This window comes from Emiliania huxleyi (assembly GCF_000372725.1).
Source record: "Emiliania huxleyi CCMP1516 unplaced genomic scaffold EMIHUscaffold_57, whole genome shotgun sequence".
NCBI classification, from domain to species: Eukaryota; Haptophyta; order Isochrysidales; family Noelaerhabdaceae; genus Emiliania; species Emiliania huxleyi.
The window spans coordinates 186,474-211,718 of NW_005197722.1; the positions used below are offsets into that span (position 1 = coordinate 186,474).

General features: G+C 65.4%; 7 protein-coding genes across 7 annotated transcripts; 4 read left to right on the forward strand and 3 right to left on the reverse strand.

The window, feature by feature from the left end:
* Positions 1-764: 764 nt before the first annotated feature.
* EMIHUDRAFT_357248 (hypothetical protein) lies at positions 765-1,710 on the reverse strand. The gene is made up of 2 exons (XM_005764980.1): positions 1,357-1,710; positions 765-1,194 (listed from the first exon to the last, which is right to left on the reverse strand). Exon 1 carries the CDS (start codon positions 1,644-1,646, stop codon positions 1,431-1,433), a length of 216 nt encoding a protein of 71 aa, XP_005765037.1. The 5' UTR covers positions 1,647-1,710; the 3' UTR covers positions 765-1,194; positions 1,357-1,430.
* A 1,481-nt stretch (positions 1,711-3,191) lies between these two features.
* On the forward strand, positions 3,192-3,683 carry EMIHUDRAFT_58568 (hypothetical protein; the record flags this gene model as incomplete). Its single annotated transcript, XM_005764981.1, has 2 exons — positions 3,192-3,380; positions 3,498-3,683. Coding segments are annotated over 2 exons (375 nt in total), but the record flags the coding sequence as incomplete, so codon positions are not given.
* Positions 3,684-6,130: 2,447 nt separating this feature from the next.
* EMIHUDRAFT_104129 (hypothetical protein) lies at positions 6,131-7,327 on the reverse strand (the record flags this gene model as incomplete). Its single annotated transcript, XM_005764982.1, has 1 exon — positions 6,131-7,327. One exon carries the CDS (start codon positions 7,325-7,327, stop codon positions 6,131-6,133), a length of 1,197 nt encoding a protein of 398 aa, XP_005765039.1.
* A 29-nt stretch (positions 7,328-7,356) lies between these two features.
* EMIHUDRAFT_213329 (hypothetical protein) lies at positions 7,357-9,166 on the forward strand (the record flags this gene model as incomplete). Its single annotated transcript, XM_005764983.1, has 4 exons — positions 7,357-7,395; positions 7,818-7,923; positions 8,121-8,715; positions 9,097-9,166. 4 exons carry the CDS (start codon positions 7,357-7,359, stop codon positions 9,164-9,166), a joined length of 810 nt encoding a protein of 269 aa, XP_005765040.1.
* A 4,227-nt stretch (positions 9,167-13,393) lies between these two features.
* Positions 13,394-13,819, forward strand: EMIHUDRAFT_213331 (hypothetical protein; the record flags this gene model as incomplete). Its single annotated transcript, XM_005764984.1, has 1 exon — positions 13,394-13,819. One exon carries the CDS (start codon positions 13,394-13,396, stop codon positions 13,817-13,819), a length of 426 nt encoding a protein of 141 aa, XP_005765041.1.
* A 5,575-nt stretch (positions 13,820-19,394) lies between these two features.
* Positions 19,395-19,592, reverse strand: EMIHUDRAFT_59977 (hypothetical protein; the record flags this gene model as incomplete). The annotated part of the gene is made up of 1 exon (XM_005764985.1): positions 19,395-19,592. A coding segment is annotated over one exon (198 nt), but the record flags the coding sequence as incomplete, so codon positions are not given.
* A 3,428-nt stretch (positions 19,593-23,020) lies between these two features.
* On the forward strand, positions 23,021-24,763 carry EMIHUDRAFT_213335 (hypothetical protein; the record flags this gene model as incomplete). The annotated part of the gene is made up of 3 exons (XM_005764986.1): positions 23,021-23,084; positions 23,298-23,395; positions 24,743-24,763. 3 exons carry the CDS (start codon positions 23,021-23,023, stop codon positions 24,761-24,763), a joined length of 183 nt encoding a protein of 60 aa, XP_005765043.1.
* Between the last annotated feature and the right edge of the window lie 482 nt (positions 24,764-25,245).

Consider the following 25,245-nt stretch of genomic DNA (forward strand, 5'->3'; position numbering starts at 1 on the left):
TTATCTCTCTCCAACTCCATCCTTGCTTGCGTTCCCCCCCTGCCGGTGTGTCCAGTCGCTGGCCAGCCTCTTCTAAACCAACACTCCCGTTATTCCCAAGAAAAGAAAAGTCCCAGGCTTCCTCGATTTCCGCGAGCGGCGTCTCACAAAAACCGCTCACCCACGCGCACCGGGCCTTGCACTTTGAATGCCGTGGGGCTCCTGTCGTTAGACGTGTGGAGACGCGAGGGTTGCCCCCCCTTGCCCCACCACCTCGTGTGTGTGGAGAAGTTTACCTTACCTTACCTTACCTTACCTCACAAAAAGCCTGGCCCTGGCCGTCCCGGCGCAAGAAATGCCTTGCCGCCGAGCTGTCATTGTCCTTCTGCAGGCCGCGTGCAGCGACGCGCGAGTCCTGGCGGTGCAGCCGCCCCGCCGTGCGGACCATGGCCAACCAGCCCGTCGACGCGCCCGACGACGTGACCTCAGCCGGTAAGTGTCGAGAGCGTCCCCCAGCCATCCTCGCTCGCCGCCTCGCCCCTCCCGGCGGCGCGGCGGCGCCCGCGACGGGCGGCTCGCCCCACGGCGCACCCCGCCGCCGTAGGTACTCGAGGTGCTCGCCCTCCAACGACGCCGCGACCCGCTGGGCCGGCTGCCGCTAGCCGGCCGGCCGCCGGTCGCCGCGGGCCTCTTGCGCCCTCGCGCCGGCGCCCCTTGCGCCGGCGCCGGCCGCGCCGGCCCCGGCGATCGCCGCGCCGCGGCTCCCTCGCTCCGCCGCGGCGCGGCCTGTGCCGCGCTCGCGACCTCGGCGCGCCGCGCCTGCCGCCCGCGCGCCTGCCGCCCCCGCGCCTGCCGCCCCCGCGCCTGCCGCCCCCGCGCCTGCCGCCCCCGCGCCGCCCCCGCGCCGCCGTCGGCGGCGTCCAGCGCAAGCGCCGCCGCCGCGTCGCGCGCCGCGCGGGCAGCCTCGACGGACCAGAAGCCGTGCTCGTCGTACCCGGCGTCCCACACGCCCAGCGAAGGGCTGAGTGCCGTCGCGAGACCTCGGCACGCCTGCGCACGCCTGCACACGCGGCAGAGCGACAGCAGCACCACCCTCCGGGCGCCGACGAAGCGTGCTCGCGGTTCGCCGCTCCGTCGACCGACGGCCGAGAGACTTGCTCCGACGCCACCCCGCCCCCACCCCGCCGGTCCGGCACCGACATGTCGGAGGACGACCTAAGGAAGAGGCGGCGCGTCGCCGGGGGACGGCGCGCTCGTGCTCTCGCCGCGAGATCGAGGGAGGGGGGGCTGCGCCGCGGAAGAGCGCCAGGGCGAGGGGTGCGTGTGCGCCGCCCGCGGAAGAGCGCGCGGGTGAGGGAGGAGGGGGTGCGCGCGTGCCGTCATGCAGCGTCGCCGGCCGCCGGCCAAAGAGCTCGGCTCCTCGAGAGCACCGACGGACGACGATCGGCTCCTCAGCAGTGGGACACCGAGCTGGAGGCTCGGCCGGGAGCTCGCGCGGGCACGTGGAGCTTTCCGCTCGGGCCAACAGGAAACGGGCGCCCCGCACAGCGACGCCCGCCGTAGAGTGCCGAGAGCTCGGCTCGACGCGAGCGCCGAGGAGAAGCGATCGGCTCCGCAGCAGTGGGACACCGAGCTGGAGGTTCGGGCGGGAGCTCGCGCGAGCACATAGCGAGGTGCGCGCGCGGCGGCGGCGGACAGGTGAGCGGGCAGCTGGCGCACATTTCGACTGTGAGAGCTGCCAGGAGTTTGCTCTCTCCGTTCACACCCCTTTGCAGAATTTGCACTAAATTTGGGATAAATTTCAGATTACCCGGTTTTTGAGATTCGCCTCGCAGATCACCCGGCGTTTTTCAGATCACCCGGCGTCTGCGAGTTTTTGCCTCGCAGATCACCCAACACGGCGAAATGTCGTTTCCAGATTACCCAACACGGCGAAATGTCGTTTCCAGGTTACCCGGGTCACGAAATTTCTTTTTCCAGATCACCCGGTTTTGAGCTTCGCCTCGCAGATCACCCGGCGTTTTCCAGATCACCCGGCGTGAGCGGTTTCAGATCACCCGGTGCGGCAAAATGTCGTTTCCAGATTACCCAACACGGACGGCGAAATGTCGTTTCCAGGTTACCCAACACGGCGAAATGTCGTTTCCAGGTTACACGGAAGCTGAAATTTCTTTTTCCAGATCACCCGGTAGTGGGATGCGCCGGGTAATCTGAAACCGTTTGGGATTCACGACTGCGTCATTCAAGCAAACGAGGCCGGGGATTCCGAGTGGGAGCTCTCCTTGAGCACTTGAGCACCGGATAGGTAGGGTCGATTCCGCATGGTACGGGACCCCTTAGGACCAAGTGCCGCAGGTGCTCGCTCTCTGGACGAGGTGCACGCTCGCGTCCGGGTAAGCTGAAACGAGAAATTTGCGCGCCCGGGTAATCTCAAAGAGAAAAGTTAGCCGCCGGGTAATCTGGACGAGAAATTTGGCCGACCGGGTAATCTGACATGAGAAAAGTTAGCGGCCGGGGAAGCTGAAACGCGAATTGCGGGAGACTGGGTAAACTGGTTCTCAGTTTTTTGATGAAATTGCTGCTGAGCAGGAAAATATCGTTGCCGGGTAATCTGGACGAGAAATTTGGCCGACCGGGTAATCTGACATGACAAATTTTAGCGACCGGGTAAGCTGAAACACGAATTGTGGGAGACTGGGTAAACTGGTTTGACGGAAATCGCGCTAAGCAGGAAAATATCGTTCGTCGGGTAATCTGCGAGGCGAATCTCAAAAACCGGGTAATCTGAAATTTATCCCTAAATTTGCGCTAAATTTGCGCTAAATGTGCACTAAAGTTGCGCTAAATTCGCACTAAATTCGCGCTAAAGTGCACTAAAGATGCAGTACATAAACACTTCACACCGCACTAAATTTAGACCCAGGCGCCCTCCCTTGAAGGTGTTGAAAATTCTCGTCTTCAACATGTGCAAACGCATGACGCTCTGCTTCCTGCTCCTCCTCGAGCCGTCAGCAGCGGCGCTTCTGCGTCGCGTTACCGGCGTCAGCATCAACGATTTGGAGTCGCGGCGGGCGTGCGAGGCGGGCGCAGAAGGAAGGGTGGGGTTCTGCGCGGCGCGGGCTCACCTCTGCTGTTCGGCCGCCACGGGATACATCGCGCACTACGAGCAGGTGGATATCCCGTCGCCGGCTGAGTACGCGCCAGCGCAGGAGATCACCTTAGTAGACCTGATGCCGCATATCCGGAGGGTGCTCGCTGCATCGGGATTGCGTGATGGTTCGGTTAATATCATCTCGCGGCACACGACCACCGCCATCACGATTAATGAGTGGGAGAGCCGGCTCGCGCGCGACCTCAAGTCGTGGCTGCTGCAGCTCGCGCCGCCCGATGACCGGTCGGCTGTGGGTATCGCGGGGCGGGGGGTGCACTATATGCATAACGACATCGACGAGCGGCCCGACTCGGAGGATGAGCGGCAGCGCTGCCTCGAGAATGGGTGGGATGTCGACGATCCGAAGGCGCTGGAGGCGTGGCGCGCGCAGGAGCCGATCAACGCGCACTCACACCTCGCGTGCATGCTGCTCGGATCGAGCGAGTGCGTCCCATGCGTCGGCGGCGAACTTGTGCTCGGCCAGTGGCAGTCCGTGATGCTTGTCGACCTGGACGGGCCGCGGGCACGCACCGTGGGTATTCAGTGTCTGGGCTTTTAATATTTTAGTGTGGGTAACCTCGGGTAACCTCTTCTAGCGCCTCTAGGAAACATCTTCCCCCGATGGGTCCGAGAGATGTCCTCCGGTAGTGGAGGCTCCACACCACCTGACTGTGACTCGCGTCGTTGCCACCTCGCACCTGTGACCTGACTCTCGCCTGGAGAGGCCTCTTAGCCGAGGCACACGTGGCAATCGCCACGTGCGCCACCAGGGATTTCGGCCATTTTAGAGCCTTTTGCACAAAAATGCAGGTGGCTTCAGCCACTTGCTCCATGAGCAAAACAGTGCAAAAAGCACCTGGAGCAGATGGCTTACGCCGCCTGTGGACATGGACAAAACAGTGCAAAAAGCACCTGGAGCAGATGGCTTACGCCGCCTGTGGACATGGGCAAAACAGTGCAAAAAGCACCTGGAGCAGATGGCTTACGCCGCCTGTGGCCATGGGCAAAACAGTGCAAAAAGCACCTGGAGTAGATTCCAAACGCCGCCTGTGGCCATGTGAGCGCTCGGGTGGCGCCAAGGGCTTCGGCCCCCTCCAAGCCACCTGCCCCGCCCCCCTCGCCACACGTGGAGGGCTGGAGCACGTGCGCCACCTGGGCCCGATGGGTGGGCAGGTGGCTCCAGTCGGCTTCGGCCCCTCCAAGCCACCTGCCCCCCCTCCCTCGCCACACGAGGAGGGCTGGAGCACGTGCGCCACCTGGGCCTGGGCAGGTGGCTCCAGGTGGCTTCGGTCCCTCCAAGCCACCTGCCCCGCCCCCTCGCCACACCTGGAGGGCCGGAGCACGTGCGCCACCTGGCGCAAGTTTGAATTCGGAAACGGAAAATCCGAGCCACGGAAGGGCTGGCCTGCCAAACGCGAGCCTCCCCGCTCCTCCCCGCGCTGCAAACTGGGACTGTAGGGTGTGTGAATGAGGGCCTGCGGCGGTCGTCGGCGGCTACAATCAATGTCCGGCGTCGACATAAGCCTGGGGCTTCAACCCGGCCCGCGCGGGCGTTTGGTGTGGCTGCAAACGCCGCAGGAGCCGGTGGCTGCGCTGCTCACGCGCCGTTGCTGCCGACGCTGAGCAGTCTGACTCGCCAATGAGAAGACTGCCCAATAATACGCCATCACTCGATCCCCGATAAACCAGGCCATGCAGAGCTTTGTCGGCCTCGCCGACGTCGTGTGCTGGCTGCGTGGTAGAGTTGCGAGAGTGGATTGTGGAGGCGCGGCGGGGGCGGCTCGTGGTGCCGAGGCGGTGTATAGTAAACCTGTGTCACCCGGAATCCATACTGTCACTCGAAAACCATAAGATTTGTCAAATTTGCTGCAATTGCTGTCTTATTTGCTGAATATCTACTGGCATGCCATGTAAATGCTTGTGCATTGCTGCCCGGTACGACTGTACTGATCTGGCTTGCGCACCAGTGCTGGCAGGCTCACACCATAGTGCTCCCTTGCCTGCTGGTGTCGGCAACAATACCCTTGCTGGCAAGCTTCACCTCGCGAGCTGCCTCAATGGGGTGCCGAGGCATAGAGATTAGAGTCTCGCCTACACTGCGGCACAGACACCTGATGAGGACAGTATGATACCACATGAATCTGCCCAGTTGCAGCAAATCTACTGAACAGTTGAGGGCTGGCGAGAGAGACCGTTAAGGAGCGCGAAACGCGCGAGGAAGCCGCGGGCTGCGGGGTCATATACACGTAAGAAGAAAAAGTTCTGCAAAACGAGACTCCTTGTTATCCATAAAAGAGCCACCTACACTGATATGTCAACCGGCGCACATGCGACGAGAGCGGGCGCCGTTTTTCATTGCCTATTCTAACGAGACACAGAGCAGCGGCACGGGCGTTGCCGATCGAACACGGATTGCTGAGGGTCATGCACAATTCGTGCGGTTATGGGCTGCCACCGCAAAACATGCAAACGACAGGCCAGGCCACGTGCGCCACCATATCTCCAGCTGCGCAGCGGCAACGACTGCCGAGGCGCAGGCCGAGCCGCAGCCTACCGATGCCCCGCCGACATGCGGCATTGGCCAAAATGCTGGGCATCTCAGGTTAAGGAAGGCAACTTGAAATAGCAAGGAGCATCCTAGAATGCAAAGGGGTAACTCCAGATGCTAGCGCATTCACGAATGCAGTTCGCATTCCAGGATGGTCGACGCATCCTGGAATGCGTGGACCATCTTTGGAATGCGGTGTGCATCTCTTGAAATGCGAAAAGTCAACTCGGCGTTCTGAGTTGAAAAAATGCAACGATCTGAGTTGATTTTTTGCAACTCAAAATGCCCTCAGCATCTCCAATTGCGGGTTCCCCGGACCCCGCCCCTGACGGGCGCTGCCCGCTGGCGCCTCTGGATGGGCGTCTACGTAGCAAGGTGGGCGTTGGGCGGGGCCTCTACTCGCCAGGTCGTGTACATGTACAATACTCAGTTGCTGCGGTGCTTTCTGTCACTCATGTGCACCGGGCCTGTTTAACTGCCTCCAACGACTCGTGCTCAGTCGCCGCCTCCGCCTCGAGCTGCATCAAAGAGACCGCCGCGTCGCTCACCCGCGAGCGCAGCCTCGGGTCCGGGCGGAGAAGGCCGTCAAAGAGGGCGAGGAGCTTCTTCGGCAGCGGCGGGTCTGGCACAGACAAGCCGTACAAGCGCGCTCTGCGGTCGAGCAGCCTCGAGATTGGACCCGGCGCGGCAAGGGTTCTTGCACCCACGGCATCCAACTGTGAGGCCGATCCCAACGGCGGCAATGCACGCAATCCGGGCGGCAAGCCCAGCCCGGGCGGCGAATGGCGCGGTGGCGAACGCGACAGCCGAGCGCTCTCGCAGTCGATGCTGTACGCGACAAACTCGTCGTCGGCGGCATCGGCGCACCGAAACGGGTAGAACGGCGCTCGCGCCTCAAACTCGTCGGGGTCGCGCGGCGCAAGGAGCGCTAATAGACAAGCGCCGAGAGACCAAGCGTCGGCCGCAAACGGGCAATACCAGCAAAGCTCGTCACCGCGCACCTCCGGTGCCATCGTAGCAGGGGAACCCACCTGCTCTCTGCACGCGCCGTCTGCGTCGGCTGGCAACCGCTCGCGCTCTGTGGCGGTAAGAGCCTGCACCGCCGTGAGCTGCGAGATGTGGATACCAAGTCCGAGGTCGGCGAGCTTGAGAAGTGGCCTGCCGACAACTCCTCCACTGCCGCCGCCGCCGCGGCCAAAGAGGAGGAGATTCTCGAGCTTGAGGTCGCGGTGCGCCACGCCCGCCGCCGCGTGGAGGTGCCGCAGCCCCGATGCGGTCTGTCGGGCAAGATCTAGCGCCTCCCGCCTTCCCAATACGCCGCGCCTCTGCCAGAGCTGATGTTGCAGATCGCCCGCCGCAAGGTCGAGCGCGAGCCGCACGTGCTCGCCTTCGAGGAAGGCGCCATGCAATCCGACGACATGCGGATGAGGGCCCGCCTCGTGCGCGCGCCGCAAGAGCGTCGCCTCGTGGGCAAGGCCGCGTGCGGCGGAGCGGCGGCGGAGCGAGACGGCCTTGACGGCGACGCCGCAGTGCGGGAAGTGCCACACCGGCCGCGGCTGGTAGACGCAGCCAAATGCGCCTCGGCCGAGCCGCGTCCCCGAAGCGAGCCGCGGCAGCACAATCGCCGCGGGGTCGTCGGCGCTGGGCATGCGCCTCCACTCGGGATTGACCTCGAGAAATGCGGCGATCAGGCGTGCGCGGTCCCGAGCCAGCGCACGTGCCAAGCGGCGCGCCACCCGTCCCCGCTCTGCGCTGCAGGCACACAGCCGAATCGACCCGCTGCTTTGCCGCTGACCCGCAGAGCTCGTCCCACGTCGACGAGGTGACGCCTGCGACCCGCGCCGCCTGTGACAGGGCGGGGCCGTGTTCCCACCCGGAAGTGGCCGGGCCACAAGCCGTGGAGGCCAAAATCGCCATACGGGCGACCAGGACGCCCAGCGCGGCGACAGACGGCGGCGGCGAGGGCGGAGGCGGCGAGGAAGAGGCGGCGGAGGATGGCGGCGGCTCCGCTGTCCCTGCTTCTGCCTCCGCCACCGACGCTTCTGGTGCGGGTCCCGGTGTCGGCTGATCCGCAGAGAGCCTCTCCCTCGCTCGCGCCCTGTCCTGGCGGCGGATCCTCGCTAAGTGGCGCTGCTGCAGTCGCCGCTGGTCGGCGTTGAGTGCGACAGCCTTCTCCGAGTCTGCTATCCTTCGCTCAAGCGCCTCGATCCGCTGCTGCAAGATATCGCAGGCGCGGCTCTGCGACGTGCGGTCATCGCCGGGTCCGCCGCCGCTCCAACGGGCTGGTTCTCGCTGGGCGGCAGCTAGCCTGCGCGGCACTCTTGCCGGACGGCGACGGGGCGCAGAGGCCGGACGCGGCTGAAATTGGTGGCCGTGGAGGGCCCGCTCTGCGGCCAGCCACTCCCTGTCGATGCGCGCCTCGTGATCGTCCATCGGACCAAGGCAACGCTGTATTTTCTACCCGGTACGGGGCGGCGTGGTGGCGGGCGCATTGGGCGCAGCTGAACGTCGGGCAGTGGCTCGGCGTCGTCGAGCCGTGCTGCCTCTGCGGGCGGCCCGGGTCGGCGGGCGAGTTGTGGCGGGCGGGCGCGTGGCGGTGGGCTAACTCGACAGGCCGCTGCGCGGCGCCCTATCTCGCCACCACTGACGATCGGTGGGGGGTGCCTGGCCTGCGCCAGGCATACGTCGCGCATGGCATGTGCGGCGGGCTCTGCCAAGGATGGGGCTGCTGCGAGGCGCGGGGCGTGGCGCAGCCGCAGGATGGGAGCGGCGAGGCGCGAGGCGAGGGCGAGGGCGAGGGCGAGCTAAGCTCGGACGGCGACTCGGACCGGTCTGCGGGAGACCCTGTGTGGGGCTCGGCGGCGCTGGAGGACGAGTGGCGCGCCGCGTCTCTCGCGAGGCAGGCGGTAGGCGACGCGGCGTACGCCGCGGCGCATGCTGCTGGCGCTTCGCGGGCTGAGGCGTGCGACGCCGCCGTGAGGGCGGTGAGGTTGGACGAGGTTGAGGCTCAGTCCTCGTTCCTCGTGCGCGCTGGGTGGTACGGCTCCGGCCGTGATGGGGGCGGGGAGGGGGAGGGGGCGACGGCCGCACGGAATCGCCGCCGGCGGGGGGCGAGGGCGCGGGCGAAGGAGGAGGAGCCAGAGCCCGGGGAGGATTGGGAGGGGGAGGAGCGGCCGGAGGAGTACGCCGGCCTCTTTGACGACCCGTAAGGGGCCGTCGCCTGCTGTGCCATTTGTAGTGCCAGTCCGAGCCAGTCTGCTGTGAGAGGGGCTTGTATAGTAAAATTCTACTCCCGAACTGGCGCGTGCTAGTACTATCACCGGCACACCGTGTCGAGCCTGTGTGCTGTGAGAGAGAGTTGTGTTGTTTAAATTCTTTCCTTTTCTCGTGCGTTCCCTCTCGGACAACCGCCAAGCAGTTATCCGCTGCTGCTGCTGGCGCGGCGCGGCTCTGCGACTGGGCTCGACGAGCGCGTCGCGTGCATCTGACGCGGCGGGCGGCGTCGGGCAGTGCGCTTCTCTCTCTGGTGGTGGTGGTGCTGCTGCTGCTGCTGCTGGTGGTGCAGATGCTGCTGCTGGTGCGGCGCGGCTCTCCGATGCGACTCGATGCGCGCGTTGCGGCAATCTGACGCGGCGGGCGGCGTCGCGGGCGGCAGCGGTGGCGGCGTCGCGGGTGGAGGCTGGAGGCTGTGGTGGACCTTTGACTACTGGGTAGTCTTGAGTAGTCTCGGGTAGCCTCGGGTCATCTCGGGTCATCTCAGGTCATGTTGGATCTAGCGTAGTCGGCACACAAACACACACACACAAACACACACACACATGCGCACACGCACGCACGCAAGCACGCACGCACACGCACACACACACACACACACACACACACACACACACACACACACACACACTCACACACACACACACACACACACACACACACACACACACACACACACACACACACACACACACACACACACACACACACACACACACACACACACACACACGCCAAATTGGTAATCTCGGATAATCTCGGGTGATCTCGGGTAATATCGAACTCGTGTATTCGGGTTGCCTGCCCCCACACATTATTAGTGATCTCGGGTAGTCTCGGGTAATCTCGGGTTATCTCGGGTTATCTCGGGTAACCTCGGGTCATGTGGGGTCATCTCGGGTCATATTGGATCTCGCGTAGTCGGTACACACACACTCACGTACACACACACAAACACACACACACACACACACACACTCACATACACACACACACACACACACACACACACACACACACACACACACACACACACACCACACACACACAAACACACACACACACACACACACACACACACACACACACACGGAAGCGCACACACACACACACATTATTAGTAATCTCGGGTAATCTCGGCCATTCGTTAGTATTCCAGGAGCAGCGAAAGGCGCGGGCGGCGCGAGGTGGTGGCGGGACTGCGCGGCTCGATTTAGTTATTATTCTGGGGTAACCTGGAGGGATATGAGTTGACCTCGAGTACTGTATTCCACGTCCTAACCTAATTAGTTAATTCATTAATTAATTACGTATTGTATTCCGCGCTGGGTATTCGTAAGTATTCCAGGAAGGCAGGGCGCGAGGCGGAGCTGTCTCGAAGCAGCGTATCACCACCCACGCTGTAGATGGACAGAGAACTGCAATTCCCTTCCCCCCTCGGAGGGGGCCGGAGGAGGCGTACCCCGAGGACCCGCTCTTTCCCCTTCCCCCCTCGGAGGGGGCCGGGCGAGGTGTAACCCGAGGGCCCTTGCCCGCTAGGAATAGTCTTCCCTGACCCCGCCCGTCGGCCCGCCTGCCCTGCCCGCCTGGCTGATAAGATCTTTTCACCTTGACTTGGTGGAGTACAGGCGCGGGGTGCGTGTGGCTGAGACTCGGCTCGTGAGCCCCGCGTAGACTCTCGCCTGCCAACCCCGAAGGGGCTGCCGTCCACCCGTCGCTGCCCAGGTCGGGGGAGGGGGGGAGACCTCCTGTTCCTCGCGGAACGGGAGTAGGCCCCTCCTTGCCCGGTCAGGAAGCAGGGCGGTGGTCGTGCCATCGTCGTTTCGAACTCGAAACCACCGACACACGCCGCATTCGTCGCCGGCGCGCGACAGGCTCCCGTCGGCCGGACTGCCCTCGACGAGTGGGTGTCTCCAACCAAAGCGACACGCACTCGAGGGTAGTGCCGACGGGACGCGGCTCGAGGGCGACTCTCGCGAAGGCACGGCTGGCAACCGTGGCGCGGGGCTCGCGTTCGACAAGACCGGGATCGCTCCGGGCGCGCTGAGGTCGCACGCCAAGCCAAGTTATATGCCAAGGGCGTGCGATCGAGAATCGGCTCACGCACCTCTGCTCGCGTACCCTCACCCATAGAATTGTCACCGCCAGTGAGTGCGAGATAGGGCTAGCGGCTGGCGGCTAGCCTCTGAGGAGAGTGACCAGAGACACCTCACATGACCCCACACACGGTCTAGTCCGGCCTCGCGGTCGGCGGAGATTGCTAGAGGACGAGCAAGCCTGCTCTAGCCTCGCACGTTGCTTCCTGTCGTCTGTTGTTTGTTGTGCCCTTGTTTGTTTCTCTTGGCACCTTAGAGTGCTGGGGGGGGCGACAGGAAGAATGTGGCCCTGAGTTATGTGTACGCCAACTCAGGGTGTGTGGCAGCCAGATGGCTGTGTGTCTTGTGAGCTTGTTTGTGTCTGTGTGTCGTTCGTGCGTGTCGTCATCATCTGTCCCGCGTCCACCCATACCGCGTTGGTGTCCAGTCCGAGCCAGACTGTTGTTCATCTTTCTACATACATACATAAGGCATCGGCGGATCCTCTCATTCCACATGGTTCGAACGACTGTACGTGTGTACGTGTACATCACAGGGCATGAGAGAGCCCACATATATCTAAATTTTTTTCCGCCATGGCGGCATGAGTTTTCCCGCGTACGACCTGGTCCTCGGCACACCGGCTGGTGTCCGAGATGGGGCCTCCGGCTGGAGGCCATCAGATAGCGGCCCACAGGCTTGTGGGTTCGCGCGAAAATTGAATCGAAACGAGGCAAAACGCCCACACCGCAAGCCGCAGAAAACTAGAGCACCCGCACCAGCGAGAGAGGGCACACAGGCCACCAAGCCGCCGCGAGGAGACCAGAGAGGACAGAGGCGCGAGCGCGAGAGAATCAGCAGCGCGTGCGACGCCAGCCACGAACATTACACGAGAGCCGAAAGCCATAGGCGCAGTGCGATGCGACACTGCGATGCGATGGGACATGGAGATGAGGGGCAGGGTGACAGCGCAGAAGCAGCAGAGAGAATAGGACATGAGTACCACGGCGACCGGGATGTAGGCGGCGAGGAACGGCGACGGACGAGCGGGGGCGAGGCAGCGGCGGCGCGACAGGAACCAACGAGGATAGAAAAAGAGAGACACGGGCTGCGCCGCGCGGCGAGGAGATCCAGCGGAATGCGACCGACGCGACCCGTGCAACACGAGGAGGCGGACGACGCCGTGGCAGGAGGCGGCGTGTCGTGGCCGCGCACCGAGGTGCGCGGGAGAGAGCCGGAGGGAAGGCGCGCGCGACGAGGAGAGAGACAGAGAGGAGAGAGCGCAAGGAATATGGACCCTCGCGCGCGAGCGGAACACAAGGCGACACGGGAGGGCGGGACCGGGCCAGGGCGTACGGGGATCGACCCATCACTAACACACAGGGACACGCACACTGAACACGCCGTGGGAGCCGGACACACACAGATGGGGACCAACACCAGTGCCCACACCACAGAGGCCCGCAGACGCCAACACCACAACATGAGCCAGACCGACTCGCCCCGCCCGACACACACGGGAGATGCAGTTGAGAGGACGTGGGACCCCACTTATAGTTTCGATGAACACTCCCGAATATCAAATTTATTTTTTCGATCGTTGGGCATGTGCGCCTCGTTGGCGACTTGAAACTGACGAGCTCGCTTGCGTGCAAGGGTGGCGATCGGCTCGGCTGGAAGGGGGCTTTTGTCGCCTTCGGCAACACCGAGCGGGCGCTGCTCGACTTAGTGTTAGGGCATGCTGCATGGCCGCGGCCGGGAGGGGGGGGGGAGGGGGGGAGGGAGGCGGAGGATGCAGAGGCGGAGGCGGCGGCGGCGGAAGAGGAGGAGGGGGAGAGTGAGGGGGAGGCGGAGGCGGGGGCACCTGTGACGGCCCGCTACGAGAAGGGCGAGTACCGGTTCGCGCGGGAGAAGAATTGCGACCTGCGTTTGCTCGACTTCGAGACGTTCGGCGGCTTCGGGGACGGCGTCCGCAGAATTCTTCGGCAGGCGGCGGACCAGCTGAGTAACAAACTTTCGCACGCTCAGCACCTCGATGAGGTCACATGGACCACCAAGAACTGGCACGGGCTGCAGATGCAGCGCTTGTCTGTCGTTCTCCACACCGCCGTGGCGTGGCAGACGGTGAACGAGCTAGCGTGCGGGGACAGCGGCATTGTGCACGGAGCTAAGTGCATTGCCGTTCTTAACGGAGTCGCTTAGGCGGCTCCGGTGGTGTGCCGGTGATAGTACTAGCACGCGCCAGTTCGCACCTGTGTCGAGCCTGTCTGCTGTGAGAGAGAGTTGTTTTGTTTAAATGGGGGGCAGGGAGAGGGGGGGGGAGAGGAGGAGGGGGGGGGGGAGGGGGAGGGGTACCGGGGGGGCGGCATGGAGGGGGAGAGGAAGAGCAAGGGCGAGAGAGGGCAAGGGACTGGGCGCTGGCATACCAGGGGGGGCAGGGTGGTGGGCGGCGACCGCCGCATACCGTCCTACGGCGGGGACTATCGCTACGCCAGGGAAGACAAGGGCGTCGAAGTGCAGCTGCTGCTGTTCGAATCGTTCGGCGGGTTCGGAAAGGGGGTCCGTGAGATCCTCCGGAGAGCGGCGGACGTGCTACAGAACAAGCTGACGCGGGCCCAGTACCTCGATGAGGTGACTTGGACCACCAAGAGCTGGCTGGGGCTGCAGAAGCAGCGCATCTCAGTCGTTCTTCACACGGCCATCGCAGAGCAGGTCGTGAATGAGCTTGCCTGTGGCGGGGGTGGGCGGGTGCACGGAGCTAAGTGCCTCGCCACCCTCGCAGGAGTCGCTTAGGCGGCTCCCGTGGTGTACCTGTGTTAGTGCCAGTGCGAGCCAGTCCCGTGCCCAGTCCTGTGCCCAGTGTTGTGCGAGGGAGCTTTGTTGTAAAATTCTTTTCTCCCAGCGGCGGGCATTCGAAGCGCACACCGACGAGAACGCGACATGACGTCGCACACCGAGACGATGATGGGAGAGGGGATCGCAAAGACTGGCGGCACGACCATGGTGGCGCTGATCCTCCCGCGACCCGCCACGAGCATCCAAGGAGCGACCACCAAGCAGAGGCTCACCGTGACCGACCCGATAGAGGGAGTGGACAACAGCAAGCGACTGATCCTCACCAAGGAGGAGAGCGAGGCGACGCAGATGATCCCGACCGAGCTCGAGGGCGCAGGCGGCACGCGCCACCCGGTCGTCATCATGAGCACCAAGTGCGAGGAGGCCTACCGCAAGATGACGGAGGGAGGGAGGGTTGCGCTCGTCACGTGCTACAACGCCAACGCGGAGGAGGGCGCCGACGAATACTGGCTCGCCTCGGTGGAGATCCTGACGATGGAGGCGGCGGCGGAGCAGTGCGCAGCGGCGACGGGCTCGCGAGCGGCGCGCAGCTCACGAGACCGGGACACGGGAGGTGAGAGACAGGGTCCAAACAGGGAACCCCGCACACAGGTCCGGCTCGAGCCGAGACGGCCGTGTTCGACCCGGCGGAGCACATGCCCGAGAAGACGATCAAGTACCGCGCGTGGATCCCCAACAACCGCGACGAGATCAGCGCCTTCCTCGACGCCTTCCTCTCGGCCCTGAACGACCTGCACCGCACGCAGTACACGTGCCGATTCATCCGCGCCGAGGAGGTGTACGACAAGAACACGGGCACGTACACGACCGAGGAGACGGGCTGGATCCGCCTCTTCCTCACGACGGACAACGTCCCCAACCTCGACATCGTGCCCGTCATGCCGCGCAGTCTGCGCTACACGGTGCACAACATCACCCGCGTGATCCATGGCGCGCGGTACCCCTCCAGGGGCGGCGGGCACATCGCTAACACCGACGTGCACATCAAGTGCATCAGCGCCCGCCACTGCGACGTGTGCATGCTGCGGATCAAGCCGATCGAAGGCAGCGAGCGCGGGGCATGCGCGCAAAACTGCCCCCGCGGCGCCTTCGAGGCGAGGAAGCGCGAGCGAGTCGCAGGTATGGACCAGGCCATGGCCCGACGCATCGCGCAGAAGAACGCCGAGCTCCCGACGACCGAGCTCGATGCGGCAAGCCTCACCGCGCTTGACGAGATCACGGAGGTGCGAACCAAGAGAGGGGAAAGGGGGATAGCACCCGCAGCACAGCTCCAACACACGCAGCGCCGACAGACACAGCCTCCGCCCCCCACAGGCAATGTGCGAGAAGACGAAGGGCCTGCAGGCGACCTGCAAGATCAAGGAGATTGCGACCAAGTTCGGCGTCAGCAACAGCGTGGCCAACAACATCAACCCGCGGGTGTGCCACCAGTCGCGCGCAGACAGGGCGAGGCCCGGAGGCTACGTGGCGTGCAAGAACAAGAAGTGCTCGATGCTCCTCTGCGCGACGGTGCGGGCGGCGCAGGCCAAGGGATCCACCGCGCACTCCCCGGCCCTCAAGTGGCTCGAGGGGGAGCTTACCAAGAAGGCCGGCGAGATCAAGACCAACATCATGAGCCGCATCGAGAAGCAGGTCCAGGAGCACGTGGGCCGGTAAACGAGACGTGGGGAAGGGACGAAGAGGGGAGGAGTAGAAGAGAGAGCACCGTGACCGACGACGCGGAGATAGGAGTCCTGAGAGGTTGAGGTGCGAGCCCTGGAGGCCCTGGGGATGGGGGGGGACTACCCCTCCACACACACGAGGTGGTGGGGCAAGGGGGGGCAGCCCTCGCGTCTCCACGTCTGACGACAGGAGCCCCACGGCATTCAAAGTGCAAGGCCCAGTGCGCGTGGGTGAGCGGTGTGTGTGTGTGTGTGTGTGTGTGTGTGTGTGTGTGTGTGTGTGTGTGTGTGTGTGTGTGTGTGTGTGTGTGTGTGTGTGTGTGTGTGTGTGTGTGTGTGTCACGTCACTGCATCCTCCGCCGGTTCCTCCCGTCGCCTCTTCTTTGTTCGAATGTTTTTCAATCCATCCTTCACGAAGCCCTCCCATGTAGCTAGCGTTCTTTGCGAATGTCTCGAGATGGCCAGCAGGCGCTGTCTGCTCGCGGCCTGTGCGGGCCGCTCGTCCTCCTCGCCCTTCTTTCGTCCTCCCGTCCCTCCCCTCCACCATGGCCTTCTCGGCACTTCTTTCTCCATCCGCCTCGCCCTGCCTTTTCGTATCGTGCCGTTCGCCCTCCATTCGGTGACCTCCATGGCTGTCCGCCTCCTTTTGGGTGGCGCTCTCGATACGGTTGCGTCAACCTCGACGTCGCTGTCGCCCTCCCCGTCCCCTCCGTCGTCCGTGCCTCGGTTCGCGTCATCGGTAGCGTCTCCGTTGTTCCCTCGTGCCCCGCCGTCGCCCTCTCTGCTCGGGCCGTTAGCGATTTCGCTCCTCCTGCGTGTCGCCCCTCCGTCTCCTCCCCTGTCGCGGGGGAAGGTGATTGCACCAGAACCCCGCGGAGAATCGAGAAGGGAACCCGAGATGGGCCTCCGCCGCATTTAGACATTGTGTCCAGTGGTCGAATTGTGTCGGCGGGCCGAATGTCGTTTCACCTCTGTCGTTGGTCCCAGAAGGCGGGGTCAGCGTGGTTGTGGGGGAGCCCTGCAATCGGCCTGCGCGTGGCGCGTGGGCCCATGTCCATGACGAACGAAACTACCCATACAGCGAGCTCGTACGGAGCGAGTCCGCGGGTGGAAATGAACCCTCCAGTGGAGAGAGTAGCGCCCATACCAGGGGACGCGCCTCCTCCTATTGGCCTCTTGCGAGGGGGGCCCTGGGGAAGCACATCGTCGGGGGACGACGATGCGATGAGCAACGCAACCTCCGGGTCTAACAACCCGGACTGGCCCGAGTCGCACCCCCAGGGGGCGCACGGGCATGACCACCCCCAAGGGTTAGATGCAGCGGCATGGCCTGCGGCATCGCCCGTGGGTTCCCAATCGCTGGGATCCCTGAGGAACGCATCGACGGGAAACGTCGAGGCGAACTATACATCCTACTGGCCTAACGGCCCGGTCGGACTCGGAGCGGACCCGTGGGGGACGCACCTCGAGCTCGACCGAGGGCTGGATACAGCGGCATGGGCTGCGACATCGCCCGTGGGTTCCCTATCGCGGGGAGCCCCGAGGAACGCACCGGCGGAAAACGCCGGGGCAAACTACACAACCATGGGGTCGGACGACCCACCGAGGACATGGTCCCGCGGAGCACCGGACCGTGACGGCAGTGCGAGCGTTGCGAGCCAAGCCAGGATTCGCACTGCAGGGGCGTACGCTCCTGCAGGCATGCACGTGGCATACGACGCCAAGGAGACCCTCGGCGCGGGTCACGATCCCCGCCACGAGCCACGAGACCACGGCACGCAGTGGTACTGCGGCGCGCAGCGGCACCCCGTGCCACCGCTAAGCGACGAGGCGTGCGGTGCACCCGAGGGGGAGCGGTCGCGACTGCAGAGCCGAGCGCTCCTGACGCCAGCTGCTCTGGGCGGCGGTGTCCGGGCGGGCATCGCGCCCGGGGGACGTGCCCTCCGCACGTGCGAGCCCCCGGCGCTGCACGAGATGCGCAAGTACACCTCACGTCGCGACTCGTCGACCCCACCGCGGCGGACTGCGGGGAAAGAGGCAGACACGGAAGGCGATCTTCCCTCAGACAAGGGAGATCGCTATGTCGACTTGGACGGCGCGTCCCACAAGCCCGAGAGGCGGGCGGACCACGCCGAGCTCACGGGGATGCAAGCGGAGATCAAGCGCCTCCGCGCGCAGATCCAGATCCTGCGGAGCATGGCGCCCGTATCTGTGGAATTTCCGTCCCGTCGAGGAGTCGCATTGGCGCGCCTTCTATGTTTCGTGCGATCCCATTCTCGTATCGTACTGCCATGTATGCTGTCTTTTCTTTTCCCTTGACCTTGACCGCCATGCCACTCATTTTCATTAAGTACCAGTTCAGGTCGAATATCGCCTGTAGGTCCGCGGTGCTCTCAGTGATGAATGAGCCGTCGTCCGCGTAATATAGCTGTGGCACCCGCCCGTTTTCTCCTTTCGTGACTGCGAATCCTCTCGCGTACTTGGACACCGCCCATTGTCCCATTGCTATCGGCCGTGGTGGCCCGTGTGACGTTCGTGAGGGACTGTTTGGGCGCCCCGGCAGCCCGCTCCCCGCCTGCGTGACCAGGGCCGGTTTGGCAGCGGTTTGGGCTGTGTGTGGGCTGGTCGCGGTAGGGGATATAGTGCTTGTTTATGGTCCCACTCACCACTCCCGGCCAACGGGGCCTCGCGGGGCGTCCTCGTTTGCAGTAAAAGGCCTCTGCCATCGCTCAGAGTCCCAAACCATGTGATCCTCCGCGCCTCCGCGCCCGAGTAGTCTGCCAGATGTGCGACGTCGTCGGGGAGGGCGTCGTCGCGGGCGCCAACGTCGTCATGCGAGCCCCTACGGCTGTCCAAGGGCACGTCTGGGTGACCAGGGGCGGGGGTCGAGCCGTGAGTGCTCCGCCGGGGCGAGCTTCTGGGTCCATGGGACCGCTGCCGGACCCATCCGAGAGCCTCTCCGGACACGTTCGCTCGACGGCCTAGTTGGCGGCCGATGTTCGACGACTAAAGCTCCGGACGCCGCGGCCAAAGGTCCGCCCACGGCCCCAGGGCTCGTGGTGGGTGTGGGGTGTGCCTCACGAGGCGGAGAGGCCGCGTGAACTCCCGTAGAAGCTCGCGAAGTGCGGATTTGGAGCGCCGCGCCGGACCTCCGCCGGGGCCCGCCGGGACGCCGTATGGGCCTCGGGGTGCCCGATGAGCTTAGAGGTGCGGTTTTTTTTGCTTGTGTCTATCGGTTCATGTCATGGACCGGCCCTGGGAAGCCTTTGACCGCGCGCGGAGGGTGTTACGGGGCCGTGATGATTTAGCGGGAGGGAAATCGGCCGATTTGCCCAGTGTGTGGTAGTATGCCTCCATCAGGTTTCCTTCATTTAGTTGCTCGTCGGGTATGAATTTCGTGTCCCATTCGAGTGGGTGTTTGCCGCGGCACCCTAGTCTCCATGCCGTCCTCGCTTAAGGCGGCACTCCCCCTTGGGGCTTGGGCCTTGGGTTGGGGTTTTTCGAGAATGCAAATTGGGCCTGTGAGATCATGGGAATCGAGTCCCTTGCATGGGCTCGAGCATGGAGCATTAAGGTGTGTTCACGAGCAGCACAAAGCCTCTTTTTCGCTGTGATAACACTACCGCCCTGACTCGATGAGTCGCGAGACCAGGAGCAGGACACCGAAGCTGAAAAGCGCTGGCACATGGCCACCAATTCGCCATGGGCCGCGTATGCGCCCCGCCCCCTCCCCCCTTTCACCGATAGCGCCGGCTGTAGAAGCCGGCAAAGAGCTCCTCCTCCGCAGCAAAGCCGCCCCCAAAACCGCCTCCAAAGCCGCCATGCCGGCGGCCGCGCCGCAATCGCTCGGCGTCGTAGCGCGCGCGCGCCGACGCGTCCGAGAGGACGTCGTACGAACGCTGCACCTCAACGAACCGCTTCTGCGCCGCGGCGCGCTCCGTGTCTGAGCCGTTGTTCTTGTCTGGGTGGTGCTGGAGCGCCAACTTGCGGTACGCCCGCTTGAGCTCGGCGGCGCTGGCGCCGGGCTTCATCTCGAGGACCTCATAGTGGCACCGCTCGCGCTCCTTCTCCACCGGCGGCGGCGCGCGGCTTCCCGCGTACCCATAGCCGCCGTGGCCCGGGCGGCCGGCGCCGCCCGCGAAACCGCCGTGCTGCGAACGCGACCCGCCGCTGTAGCCGTGCGAATGCGAGCTGCCGGCAGCGGCGGCGCGAACCTCCGCGCTGCGCTTCGCTGCCTCGGCGCCGACCGTGCCCCGCGGATCGTGCCGCCGCGCAAGACCAAAATCGTCGAGCGCCAATTGCCTACAGCGACGGACCCTCCGCCTGTGGCAAATGGCGGCAAGCAAAGCACCCACCTCTCCGTGTGAGAACAGCGCACCTCTTGCCCACGCGCAGCCGCAACTCGGCGCGGCGGAGGTAGGCCTTGGCGTACGTCGTGTCGAGGACGATCGCCATGTTGCAGTCGGAGAGCGCCTAGGGAAGAGCCCGGCACGACTCTGAGACGCACCCGAGATGCGGTGCGCGCCTCGCGGCGGCGGCGCCTGCTCGAGCAGCGAATCGCGCCTCGCGTTTGCGGCGGCGCGGTTACAATAGAGGAGCGCGTTGAAGCGTCCGTTGTTCGGGTCGAGCTGCAGACCCCGCGTGTAGCCCGCCGCGGCCGCCGCCCACTCACCCCGCTTGAAGGCGGCGTTGCCCGCCTGCCGCTCCACCTCCAGCCGCTGCGCGAGCCGGAGGAGCTGCTTGGCCGCCGCCGGCGTGCCCGGCCGCGCCATCGCCTCGCTCAGTCGCTCCTCCGCCCCAACGAGGTCGCCCGCATCGTACAGCACCCTCCCGAGCGTGTAGCTCCACAGCGCGCCTAGTTCCGCGGCAATGCACGTCAGAGCGAGACGCGCTCCCGCATGCGACATGCCCCGGGAGGCCCTCACCGTGCGACGGCCCCGACGCGTCGGGCTTGCCGATGGCGGCGAGGCAGATGGAGCGCGCCTCGCCAAAATCGCCTCCCGCCGCGAGGAGCTCGGCCCGGAGCGCCTTGAGCGCCTCATTGTGCGCGCAGCGGAGGCACGACGCCTCGAGGCGCGAGGAGAGGTCGCGGAACGCCTGCCGCGACTTGCACTGCGCGCCGGCGCGCCGCAAGGCCGCGAGCTCGGAGCCCACCCGTCCCATCTCCTGCTCCGCCTCGCCGCACATACGCAGCCCGTTGGCGCCATCCGCCGTCGCTCCCGCGCGCGACGCTCGCTCGTAGAGCTCCCGTGCGCGCACATACTCGCCGAGGGACATGAACACATGCGCCGCACGGAGCAGCGACTTGGGCAGCGCGGCGTCGAGGCGCAGCGCGGCGTCGCACTCGCGCAGCGCCTCGGAGAGCCTGCCAAGCTGCGTGAGCGCAGCTGCGCAGTTTGCGTGGTAGCTGGAGGCGCGGGAGCGCACCGCAGCAGCGCCGGCCGCCGTGGCCGCCGGGGCGACTAGGTCGCGGCCTCCGCCCGTGGCGGCTTCGCAGAGCGGATGTGCGCCGAGGGCACCGAGGGCGCGCTGGTAGTACTGGAGGGCGGCGGCATAGTCCTTGGCCTCGTACTTTCCATTGCCGCGTCCCTTGAGCTCCTCCGCTGCTGACCATGCGGGCGACCTCGCAGCCTCCTGCTCGCCGCTCCGCTCGGAAGCCACCTGCGGCGCCCCCTCCCGGTCGGCTGCGCCGAGCGAGCTGGAGCGCTCCAAGCTCGGCGGCGCGGCGGTGGATGTGGGCGGCGCGGCAGCGGGCGGCACCGGCACCGGCGGCACGGGCGGCACGGTGGCCTTGTGCGGCGAGAAGGACGAGCGCCGGCGAGCGTGCCGCTGCCGGCGGGGCGGGGATGGGCCGCTCTCCGCGGGCGCCGCGCCCATCGCGAAGCTGGCGTCGCCTCCGTCCCCGCTGCCGCCGCCAGCGGGCGCTGACGCGGCGGGCATAGCCGGTGGCACGGCAGGTGGTTCGGCCGGCACGGCCGGCGGCGGAGCTTTGAAGAGGGGCGGGGCTGTCCCCGCGGCAACGAAATCGGCAAACGGGTTGTCTGGTCGGCCGGGGGCGGGTGCGAACGGCTTCGGATCGAAGAACCGCTGCGGTATGCGCTCTGGCTGCTGCCTCGCCTGCTCCGGCTGCTGCCGCCGGTGCACCTGCTCTGGCTGCGGCTGCGGCGGCAGCCCAACCCCGGCGCCTTCAGCCGCGCCAAAGGCAGGCGGGTGAGGCTGCGAGGGCTCTGGCATGGGCGGCACGCCGATGAGGAGCGACTCGAACTCCGCGATTGTGGCCGACGTGACCGCCCGCAGGCCCGCGGAAACGGACCAGTTCCGCCAGCGCTTGGCAAACTCGGCGGCCGAGAGGCGCGCGCCGTTGCACACCTTGTGCAGCCGCTCCACGAGGTGCGGATCCTGCGTCAAGGCGACAAGAGGGACGGGACCGTGAAGACTGTGTGCTACTGCCTGCGACCTCGACGTGCGCATGCATGTAAGTGCCATTCAAGCATCGTGCTCAAGCGCAAGGCACTCTAGCGAATGCCGACAGGCTGGGGGAGAAAGGGGAAGAGGTGGATTATGGCGTGCGAGTGGAGTGTAAGTGGAATTGTCAGATGTGGTCCAGCATCTAGGCTTCGGGTCCTCGACAGAGTCGAATTCGAGCGCAATCTCGCGCATGCTCGCAGTGGGGCGCGGGGGCGCGGCGCGCTGGTACGGAGGCGCGGCGCGGCCGTCGAGGCTCAGCCCGCCCAAGCCCTTTGCGAGGTTGGCGCCGGCACCGGCAGCAAAAGCCTCCCGGTGGCCCCTCTGCGCGGCGCCGCCCTGCTGGCGCAGCTTGGAGGAGGCGCGGCTCTTGGCGCTGCCCGCCTTGCGGCCCGCGGGCGACGCCTCCGCCGCACCCGCAGAGCCGATAGTGAAGCCGCCCGAGCAGCCGCCGCCACCCTGCGGCGTGTGGGGCTGCGAGGGCTCGTCGTGCGGAGGCCGCCACTCGCCGCCCGCCGCTCCGGCATGGCGGACCTGTGGTGCCGCCGCACCCCCCTCGTGCGCACCCGCCCCGCTCGCCGCCGGGTCTGAGCCACCGAATGGCTGCGCCGGCCCCGGCCCCGGCCCCGGTGGGGCGGCTGCCGGGCCGGACATGAACCCCGGCGCGGCGGCGGCGGAGGACGAGGATGGTGTGGTGGGAGCTCCGCGAAGCACGCGTGAGCGGTGGCGTTGCGCGCGGCGGCCTGACGAGCCGGAGCCAGGGGCCGGCCCCTCCGCTCCCAACGTGAAGAGCATATTGTCTGCCGACCCGGCGCTGGCGGACCCTTCGGAGGGGGTCGCGAAGGCCTCGGACGAGAAGGGCGAGGGCGTGACTGAGACCCGCGCCGTGCCGTGCGACGAGGGGGTCGGAGGAGAGGGCACGGGAGTCGACAGCTGCGGCGTCTGCAACTCCACCGCTGGCGGAGGGCCCCCCACAGACATGGGAACAGCCTCGCCTTCCGAGGTGGGCGTCATGCTGCCGCCGCCACTCCCCTCCTCGCGCGCGACGCGACCTGCTGCGCCTCCGCCTGGCGCCGGTGTGCCCCACGCAGGAGTGGGCGGCAAGGGCGGCGGCGGTGGCACGACCGACATGGGCAGGTGGCGGGCCGGCGGAGGCGGCGTGGAGGCCGCGGCCGCGGCTGCGGCCGCACCCGCCGCGAAGGACGTGGGAGCGCCGGGTGCCCCCCGAATTTTGGCATACATCGCTCGCTGCTCCGGGTTCAGCGTCTCCCACAACTGCGCCTCATCAGGCGACGATGCCGCCGGCGGCTTGGAGGGGCTGCGTCTGGCTCGCCGCCGCTGCTTTGGGGTGTCGGCGTTGGCGCCGATCGAAAACGAGACGTTCTCGGTCGCGAGCGGGTTGAGGACAGCCTCGGGGGCGAGGACCCCAGTACTCATGGCGCTCAAAGGATCCCTCAAAGGGCGGCGGATTTTTTCTTTTTTTTTGCTAGCCTTGTTAAAGGAAACAAGAAGGGCCCACGCACAGACACAGACTCAAACGATGGGGCCCGCTCAAACGATTTCTTCTTTTTTTCGACTAGTCGTTAAAAGGAGACAAGAAGGGACACAGACACGACACGCCTTTCACGCACATACACACCGCACCGCACCGCACCCCCCCCCCCCCCACCACCGCCCCGCCTAGGTGGGAAAGAGACGAGGAGATGGAGCAGCCCGAAGGAGAAAGAAGCCTCAAACACGTACGCATGTGTTTGTTGTATGGGAGGTTTAAGGTGGCGGCGTCACACTGCCCGGCTTCCCGGGACAGCCCCGCCCTTTCGAGGCAGGAAGGTGAATGACTGACCCCATACGCCCTGATATCTAATTGACGGGACGAGTCGAGGCGACGGCGGAGGCCGTGCTGAGAGCGCCGAGCGGGGCTGCGTGCCCGCGAGGCTCGGCGCTGCCTGCGAGGCAGCGCTAGGAGGGAGCGTGGGTGGCGGCCGGCGAGGGCGCCCGCTCGACGCCACACACGACGACGCGCGAGCGGCGTGTCGGCGGGCGAATCGTGAGCACTTTGACCTTTTCGAGCCGGACCCCACCCCCATGGAGGATCTCTGAGGTCCTCCCCAGTCTCACCCCACCTTATCTCTGCCCCCCCCTCCCCCCATCCCTCTGCCTCCCATAGGGCAGGATAGCACTAGCATATGAAGTGCCAAAAAGTACTATTTGCGGCTATCGCTCAAAACCTCATCACGACACGTCCAGGTGCCGACAAAGCGGCTTCCCAGCTCACCACCTCGCCTTATCTGTCGCTCTCCTGGCCCAGGCCCATCAGTATCAAGCCTGAGCCGTCCCAAACCGCACTTATCTTGGGTGATGAAGCTCACTCTGGCTCATACCACGGCTCTGCAGCCTCACACACGCCCGTTTCAGCCACAGACACCGCCGGCACGCACTCCCACTTCACACATGCTCAAACACAACCCCACCAAAGCACAGCCCTGCTCAGAATTGGCAAGGGCTATCACTTGGTGACCCAGGCAGCCTTTGGCTCGCCACTGCACTCGGCTCCTCTCAATGCGTGTCGGGCACCCCCCACGACAGCACGCCGACGGCAAGCTTTGACGCCCGTCTGGTGGACCTGCTGTCGCCACGGCCGCCCCTCACATGCAGCTCAGGGCAGCAGCGGGGCGTGAGAGGCCGTGCGAGCTTGCGCTAGCGCAAGCGCTAGCGCTTTGGGCGATTCGATTAGGCGGCCTACCTAGGCCTTTAACATACACTAGCTGAGGGGCTCGCTAAACGCTCGCCGAGCTCCATGCTGTGCAACACCACCTCCTCACTAATCGTCAGGGGCGCGGAAAGCCCAGTGCACTGCGGTGAGGCTGCGCAGCGGGGGCTCGCCCCTGCACCGCGCTCAGCGGCGTAGGGGAGGGCGGTCGGTGGCGGCGGCGGCGAGGCGCGAGGCGGTGGCGGCGGTGGTGCGGGCGGCGGGATGACAGGGGAGGCGGCGGGATTGACAGGGGACGCGGCGGCCACGAGCGGAGCGGCGCGAGAAGGGGGGGGGGGCGGCGGCCAAGCACCCGCAAACGAGGCCCCCCCACCATCAAAGGGACGCTCCGCTTCCAAAATGTAAGCCGGCTCGTAACCTAAGCCAGGCTCCAAAGGCGGCCGAACTCGGTGGACCGCAGATCTCCACCTACTGGCGCTGAAAGCTAACCCTCTTGGATCGTATCGCTACTTTCCCTAGGCCAGCGT

Excerpts from the sequence above, each read along its gene's own strand:
- EMIHUDRAFT_357248 (XM_005764980.1), bottom strand. The coding sequence starts at position 1,646 with ATGTGCTCGCGCGAGCTCCCGCCCGAACCTCCAGCTCGGTGTCCCACT.